Source organism: Vombatus ursinus, unplaced genomic scaffold (genome assembly GCF_900497805.2).
Source record: "Vombatus ursinus unplaced genomic scaffold, bare-nosed wombat genome assembly UNPS02014894.1, whole genome shotgun sequence".
NCBI lineage: Eukaryota > Metazoa > Chordata > Mammalia > Diprotodontia > Vombatidae > Vombatus > Vombatus ursinus.
In genome coordinates this window covers 3,903,370-3,912,072 of record NW_020954672.1, presented here as the reverse complement: position 1 = coordinate 3,912,072, position 8,703 = coordinate 3,903,370, and the positions used below count along the sequence as shown (strand labels likewise).

The 8,703-nt window shown below is 44.4% G+C and overlaps 1 protein-coding gene across 1 annotated transcript in view; it reads left to right on the top strand.

The window, feature by feature from the left end:
• Window positions 1-8,703, top strand: part of LOC114028759 (myosin-7-like) — a 36,077-nt gene that overhangs the window by 7,340 nt on the left and 20,034 nt on the right. The window contains 11 exon segments of the mRNA XM_027843021.1: window positions 1-124; window positions 1,074-1,383; window positions 1,692-1,759; window positions 2,231-2,318; window positions 2,568-2,685; window positions 2,841-2,964; window positions 3,381-3,517; window positions 3,763-4,018; window positions 5,226-5,468; window positions 7,089-7,265; window positions 7,770-7,915. The exon segment at window positions 1-124 is cut by the window's left edge and continues 5 nt beyond it. Coding sequence (XP_027698822.1) covers window positions 1-124; window positions 1,074-1,383; window positions 1,692-1,759; window positions 2,231-2,318; window positions 2,568-2,685; window positions 2,841-2,964; window positions 3,381-3,517; window positions 3,763-4,018; window positions 5,226-5,468; window positions 7,089-7,265; window positions 7,770-7,915 — 1,791 coding nt within the window.

Below are 8,703 nucleotides of genomic sequence, written 5' to 3'. Positions count from 1 at the left end.
ACAACAGTTTTTCAATCACCACATGTTCGTGCTGGAGCAGGAAGAGTACAAGAAAGAAGGCATTGAGTGGGAGTTCATCGACTTTGGCATGGACCTGCAGGCCTGCATCGACCTCATTGAGAAGGTGCCCAGGCCCCACCTCCTTGGCCCAGGCCCCCAGACCAAGGGACAGTATCATGTCCATACCAAGACATGTAGTCTAAGGATAAGTTAGAATCATAGTAGCCTGAGCCCTTCTTCTCAGTCCTTTTCTTTTCTTTTCTTTTCTTCTTTGGTGAGGCAATTGGGGTTAAGTGACTTGCCCAGGGTCACACAGCTAGTGAGTGTCTGAGGCCGGATTTGAATTCAGGTCCTCCTGACTCCAGGGCCGGTGCTCCATCCACTTTGACACCTACCTGTCCCACTCAGTCCTTTTCTTTCAGTCCCTTCTGGAATTATTAGGATCAAGAGAAGCCTTTCCCTTCCCTAGGACCTGTGGTCTCGGTCCCTCCCCAGCCCTCCCTCTCCATCAGGGTATCCCTTCCTCCATACCACTGATCTAGTATATCTGGCTGGTCTGACTTCCAGTTATCATCACAACAGGAAATCTGGGAGTGAAGCAAGGGGCAGGGAGGGTGGCTCACACTTTTTACCTCCAACAACTCAAGAAGTTAAAGAATGTGGTAGCAGCAAAAAATAGTGATGATGATGATGATGATGATGAAGATGATGACTAGCTGCCACATTCTTAAAGTTTCACATGGATATCATAGGATTTCAAACAGGAAGAGACTTTAGAGGTTATCATGGTCCAAACTTCTTTTTACAGATGAGTTCTCTGAGATTCAGAGAACTTAGGTGAATTGCTCAAAGTCACATAGGTAATAAGGAGCAGATCCAGGATTCAAACCAAAGTGTACAACTCCAACTTCATTTCTCTACAATACACTGTTTCCTAGAGACTAAGACCTCCTCTCTCTAGAAAGTCTATATCAATACCATTTCATATTCACCTTTAGAATCAGAATTCTACCTCCCATCATCTATTTCCTTTCCTTCTTCCCTGCCCCATTTCTGTTCTTCCTCCTCTACAGCCCATGGGCATAATGTCCATCCTAGAGGAGGAGTGTATGTTCCCCAAGGCCACTGACATGACCTTCAAGGCCAAACTCTTCGACAACCACTTGGGCAAGTCCAACAACTTCCAGAAGCCCCGAAACATCAAAGGGAGGCCGGAAGCCCACTTCGCCCTGATACACTATGCTGGCACCGTGGACTATAACATCCTGGGCTGGCTGCAGAAGAACAAGGACCCACTCAACGAGACCGTGGTGGCCCTCTACCAGAAGTCTTCCCTCAAGCTGCTCAGCACCCTATTTGCCAACTATGCTGGGGCTGACGCACGTAAGCAGAGTGGGAAATGGGGTGCCCAGAGGACCAATCAGTGGAACCTGAGGAAATGTCCCTTGGACATAGAAATAGTGGGTTGTTAAAGACACCCTGGTGTTAAGTTATACCGCAAGATTTGCATATCCAGTGGGAAAGATAAGAACACCAAGATATCAGCATTTGACCTTTTGGGGGAGGGAGTAGCCAATCTAACAGGCCACCTGGGTGATGGAACTACAAAGAAATCGTCAATGTTCCTTATTCCCTGACCTTGTCTTCATGCTAAGACTAACTGTTTTTCTTCTTGACTGTCTTTTCTTCAGCTGTTGAGAAGGGCAAAGGCAAAGCCAAGAAGGGTTCTTCTTTCCAGACGGTGTCTGCCCTGCACAGGGTGAGTGTCCCCCTTCCATTCACATCAGATCCATGGCCCTCACAGTTCCCTGATGGCTAGATCCTTCTCTCCTACCCCTTTCTCCTTTTTTCCCCCTTCTTCCTCTCACTTCCCTCCACACTCTTTCCTTTGGCTATCACTATTTTCTCCGCTTTCCTCTTTTCCTATTTCTTTTTATTTCATCACCACTTTTGTCTCTCCCCACCTCATCTCCCATCTTACCTTCTCCTCACTTTATTCTCCTTCATTTTTTCCTTTTCCACTTTCTTTTCCCTTTTTCCTGTTTCTCCTTTCTCTTTTTCTTTCTCCTCATCACCTGCTTCCATTATTTTCCTTTCCCTTCTCTTTTTTTTGCCTCCAATTCCCTCTTCTTCTTACAGTTCCTCTTCTTCTCTGATCTTTCTCTCCCCTCTCCTCTCTTATTTTCTTTCTCATTTTTTCCTCCTCTTCCTCCTTCTTTTCTGACTTCAGGAGAATCTGAACAAACTCATGACCAACCTCCGTTCTACTCATCCCCACTTTGTGCGTTGCATCATTCCCAATGAGACCAAGTCTCCAGGTGAGATCAGGACCTCCAGGAGACCTCAGACCATTTCAGGGCATGAACAGCCCAAGGACAATCCCTTGCTGAGACACTTCCCAAACCATTATCCTGGAGGGACATCCTATAAAAAAAGGGAGCTCTGTTCTCTACCATCATTCTCCCTCAAATCACACAATGCTTTCCACCCCCATAGTTTTTCCATAACCTCGCAGTTTCTCTAGCCCCTCACTCATCTATCTTTTCTTTCTCCTCTCCTATTCACAGGAGTGATGGACAACCCCTTGGTAATGCACCAGCTACGTTGTAATGGGGTGCTTGAGGGGATCCGAATCTGCAGGAAGGGATTCCCCAACCGCATCCTCTATGGGGACTTCCGACAGAGGTGGGTGTGGGCCGCTCAGGGAAAACATTCACATCTGGAGGGTGGGGTAGGGTCACAGGTGGGTAGAGCTGGTGGTAGATGTTCTTGTTCCCAAGCAGCATCATTCTCAAGAACCACACAGAGAGTGAGATGACTATCTCCACCTCTCCCCTCAGGTATCGGATTCTGAACCCAGCAGCCATCCCTGAGGGCCAGTTCATCGACAGCAGGAAGGGGGCAGAGAAGCTGCTTGGCTCCTTAGACATTGACCACAACCAGTACAAGTTCGGCCACACCAAGGTGAGGGAGACAGGACCACAGAGGAGAGGGCTCTCTGGGAAAATGTAAGGACTTCCCCAAGGGGAGAAGGTCATAACTGGGAGAAGAGCAGAGGGAAGAAAGGAGATCCTGCTAGTCCTTTACTACTCACCATGTCTTACTTATTTCACCGTTGCCATCCTGTTTCTTCTTTTTTTCTCCCTATGTCCCAACTCTTCTCTGGTGTCTGGGAGAACATACTAGGAAAAAGGAATTAAATCTCTACCACTAGGCTTTGGAATCTCATATATTATATCCTTCATAATGGATACACATCCTCAGCTCCCCTAGTCCTTTATCCCTCCCCTCCTAATTTTTGCCCGGGAATATTATCAAAACTTCTCCAATTGAGATAACCTTCACTCTCCTTCTTTATAACACACATACCTCCTTCTCAGGTGTTTTTCAAGGCTGGACTGTTGGGCCTTCTGGAGGAGATGAGAGATGAGAGACTTTCCCGCATCATCACCCGGATCCAGGCCCAATCCAGAGGCGTTCTCTCTCGTATGGAATTCAAAAAGATCCTGGAAAGAAGGTAAAAAATGCTATGGGAAAGGTTCCCCAGCCTCCATTTAAGTGCTGGGCCACATCATGGAAAATGTTCCCACTAGTCTTCAAAAAGGAAGAAACACAGAGGCAGTGTCCAAAGGGTTGGTGGCCAGGGTGGGCATATCACACTTGTAGGAACTACGCATGTAGAGAAGATTTTTCAGGGGCCTGACAAAAAGGCGGGTGGATGTGAGTGGCTTCCCATTGACTCCTCTCTCCTGGTTTCCACAGAGACTCCCTGTTGATAATTCAATGGAATATTCGAGCTTTCATGAGTGTCAAGAATTGGCCTTGGATGAAGCTTTTCTTCAAGATCAAGCCATTGCTGAAGAGTGCAGAGACAGAGAAGGAGATGGCCACCATGAAGGAAGAGTTTGCGAAGCTCAAGGAAGCCCTGGAGAAGTCAGAGGCAAGACGCAAGGAACTGGAAGAGAAGATGGTGTCTTTGCTGCAGGAGAAAAACGACCTACAGCTACAAGTCCAGGCGGTAAGACCCAAGAGCATCCCCCAGCTTTCTCTTTCTTACTCTCTTTCCTCAATTTCCCCATATCCACAGCAAGAACGTGCCCAATGGCACTGAATCCACCATCTTGGTTCCTTCTCCCTCCAAGAAAAGGTTTCTAGAAACAACACATTCAAGGAGCATACCAGAGGGTTCTCACTAAGCAGTGAGCAAATGTCCTAACTCCCAAACCCCAAACCCTCCACATCTCCCTTGCTTATATCCCAGTGGGACTGTGCTCTTCTGATAGGTTTATGTATCTGATAATTGTATTTTTTACTATGTTGAATGCTTTCCAAAGCACCTTAACGCCTAATTTCTCATTTGACCTTCACAAAATCCCTGTAAGGAGAGGTATTATTAGTCCCGCTTTTCAGATAGGAAAAGGGAGTTTCAGGGAGATTAAATAACTTGCCTCAGTCACCCAGCAAGTGAGAGGCAGAGCTGGGGCCAGAACCCAGATCTCTTCATCCCTAATTATATTTTCCTTTCACTAGAGTTAAATAATCGCCTCTTTAGAGTAGTTGCAATCTGCACTGTAAGAGAGCTTACCCACCCTGATTAAATCCCAGATCCATCGAAATATTGCAGCAGAGTCATTTCTTGACATTCTTTTCTTTCTTTTCCTTGTCTTCACTCATTTCTCATTCTCTCCTTCCTCCTACCAAGTGGAAAGGAAAAGGAGGACAGAAAAAAAAAGGTGGAGATAGGGATTAGACCTGTATTTTCATTAATAGATAATTATTAATAATAATTTTCATTAATTTCATTAATTCTACCAATGCAAGTCAGCACTTTCTCTTCTACCTATAATTTTAAAGAATTGCCTATAACATCCCAGAAAGATAAGTAATTTGCCCAGAGGCACACAGTCAGTATGTGTCAGAAGCAGGATTTGAACCTGGGCTGGGCCAGCTCTTTATTCACTTCAAGAAATCCCTGAATCATTCCCTCTCTAGTGCTTCCTCATTCTAAGCCCCAGTGTTCCAGTTCCTTTCTCCTTCTGCCTTCTCTGAAAGCTGATATAGGCTGGGAAGCCCCAGGAAGGTCTGACTCTAAAGATAGGGGGTCACTATCCATCCCCTATGAGGATAGGGCCTCTTTCTCCTCTTACCCCCTTCCTCACTGGAATGAGGACACAGACCCAGCTAATGGACTTGAAAACTCTCATCACCCTTGCCCTTGCCCTCAGGAACAAGACAACCTGGCAGATGCAGAAGAGCGCTGTGACCAGCTGATCAAAAACAAGATCCAGCTGGAGGCCAAGGTGAAGGAGCAGACAGAGCGCCTGGAGGATGAGGAGGAGATGAATGCTGAGCTCACAGCCAAGAAGCGAAAGCTGGAGGATGAGTGCTCAGAGCTCAAGAGGGACATAGACGACCTGGAGCTGACCCTGGCCAAGGTGGAGAAGGAGAAGCATGCAACGGAGAACAAGGTGAGCAGGGGTTCCCACCTAGCTGATTCCAGCCAACATGGCTGCTAGTGGTACCCAGGTTCACAGGATTTTAAATTCTCCAGCTGTCAAAGATCTCTTAATAAATGCCTGATCCATTCAAAGAATCATAGGTTCATAGATTTAGGGCTGGAAGCATCCTCAGAAACCATGTAGTCTAACCCACCCTTTTATAGATGAGGAAACAGAAGCATGGGGAAATAAAATTATTTGCCCGTGGTCACTCAGGGAGTAACCATCACAACGCTGCACCTAACTCAGGCCAGACCAATGGAACCACATCCTCTTCTTAGAGACCTGGAAGGATGAATCTCCCACAGCTTCCCTGTAGCCCTCAACCCAGAACTTGAACTCTTCATTCTCTACCAAAAGGGTCTTCCTTATGGTTAAAAAAAAAATCCACCCCTGACATCAGTTGTCAGTGAAGTTGGAGAAGAGCTCCTCTCTATATTTAGTTCTACAGAGCTGAAAATTGTTATTAAATTCCCCTTTGACTCTCTCTTTTCCAAGCTGACATTGGAACTCAATGACAACTCAACAACTAGGTGGTGCAGTGGGTAGAGTGCCAGACCTGGGGTCAGGAAGACTCACCTTTGTGAATTCAAATCTGGTCTCAGGCACTTACTAGCTGTGTGACCCTGGGCGAGTCACTTAAACCTGTTTGCCTCAGTTTTCTCATCTGTAAAATGAACTGGAGAAGGAAATGGCAAACCACTTCATTATCTTCGCCAAGAAAACCCCAAATAGGGTCATGAGGAGTCAGACACAACTGAAAACAAATAAACAACAACAAAAATATCAATTTAATTACCTTTTCCTTAGGAGTACCTTTTTCAGCCTAATAAGTCATTTGAAAACTTTCTTTTCAAATTCCTTTTACATTTACTATCTCCATAACATTGCATCCATTTCTGTCTTCTGAATTCTCCAGTTTCTCTGCACACTTCTTAAAACAGAGTCCAAAAGTGGTCAAAGTACCAAAAAACATTGACCATAATTGAGGGATAATTTCCTATTTTTTCAAACCATATTCTTCGTAGCAAAACTCAATATTATTCTACTTTCTTTCACAACAGTTCATAGTATTGACTTCCACTAGGACAGCTATGATGATCTACTCTTTCCACCAGAATGTTTACTTTTCCTAAATGTACATTGACCATGTTCACATTTACTGAGTTCTTCTCCTTCCTAGTCTTTCCTTCCTTCTCTTGCACCTCATCACTAGACTAGGTAGGAGAAATTATCATCATCCTATAGGAAATACATTCATATTCCTGACCAATCCCCAGCAAATTTCCTATGAAAATCTAGAGAAAATATTTAAGAGAGAGAAGCAAAGCTGTTTCATTCCAGTTCATTGTCTGGTTTCTTTAATAACTCTGGGCTCATGGACCTAGTACTTATCATTGTACATTGGGCTTTCCCACATCAAAGGAGTTGTCATGATTAACCAGCTTCCACCTCTGATCCCTGTGGCGTCTGGGGATACATGGTCCCTGGTATTGAATCCCTGGGAACTTCCTTTGAATACAATCTTATGGTACCACACGTGGTGTGCCATCAGTGGCCTCAATGGGGTTGGGGTTTCTTGGATGCTAGGTCAAGAACTTAACAGAGGAAATGGCTGGGCTGGATGAGATCATCGCCAAGCTAACCAAGGAAAAGAAGGCCCTGCAGGAAGCCCACCAACAAGCACTGGATGACCTACAAGCTGAGGAAGACAAGGTCAACACCCTAACTAAGGCCAAGGTCAAGCTGGAACAGCAAGTGGATGATGTAAGTAGATGGTCAGTTGTCGGACTGGAATACCATATTAGTCTGGCCTTAGCAGGGTGGTGGGTAGGACGATTCTTAGATCCTAGTCATTAACCTAATCTCATCAGTGTTATTAGAGGTGGGTGAGGGATCTCCCAGATTCAAGCCCATTTTCCCTGCCTTGGTCAGGAAGTTTGGAAGGTTTGATCCACTGGGAAGGGATTCTAGTCCTAAAAAATTGTGTGTTTCATTTAAAAAGGGATTGTTAAGGATCCTAAGGTTTTACATGAAATCTAATCTTTAGTGATCATTCCATATAAATTTGGGGGTTCATTTGTAGATCTCTAGTGATGTCTGTCTAGTAGAATCTTAACCAACATCTTTCTAGAACTGGACTTCTCCCAAGTCCAATTTGTCCCCCTCTTGTGATTTCTCAATTCCTGGGGTGATTGACCTCACAAAATTACCAAGACAGGATCTCCATCTCACCCTGAGTTGGTGACCTGTTTTCTTTCTCCATGCCAGCTGGAGGGATCCCTGGAACAGGAGAAGAAGATTCGGATGGATCTAGAGAGGGCAAAGCGAAAGCTGGAAGGTGACCTGAAACTGACCCAGGAGAGTATCATGGACCTGGAGAATGATAAGCAGCAGTTGGATGAGCGGCTGAAAAAGTACAGTGTCTCCCAACATCTTCCCATCCCTTACTTAGTTAAGAAAGATTATTTTTGTTATGGCATCACACAGATAGGCCTAAGTTCCTGCCTTCTGCCTTCTTAAAGGAGGGTAGGGGTAATCAATGAAGCCAAGGGCTGTCTTTTTGTTATCCTTTGCTCTTCTAACATAACTTGCCATACATCTTCTTCTAGCAATATGTGTCTTTGATTATATCTTTTATGTGATTTCATGTGCACTAGTTGTCCTTGGTGATCTACTACAGTCTGCTTATAACCACTATATGTCTCTCTATTGCCCTCCGGGTAAGCCTTGATTTCCATTTTTTAGAGATTGTGGTATTCTGAGATTCCCAACTACCTAACCTCATTAGGGTTCTTTCATAAAAACAATACCTCAAAATTGTATAGTACTTCAAAGTGTTATGCAGATATAAAGTATAATCACTATTCTTATTAAAATTTTGTTCAGAAATATGAGTAAATGAATAAATGAATGAATAGTCTTACTAGATTCTAAAATAAGCAATAAAGTATGTAGGGCAAATATTGTATCCATTTTACAAATTAGGGAACTCAGACCAAAAAAGGTTAAATGACATCTAAGATCACAAAATCACAGAGCCATGGAATTTTAGAGTTAGAAGAGTACAGGTCATCAAGATTATTTTCAATGAGTTTTTTTTTACAAGAAACTCAAACATCAATTTAGTCTAACTAAACTCCCAGGGGGATGAAACTCCCAGGGGCAGCTAGGTGGCACAGTGGATAGAGCACCAGCCCTGGAG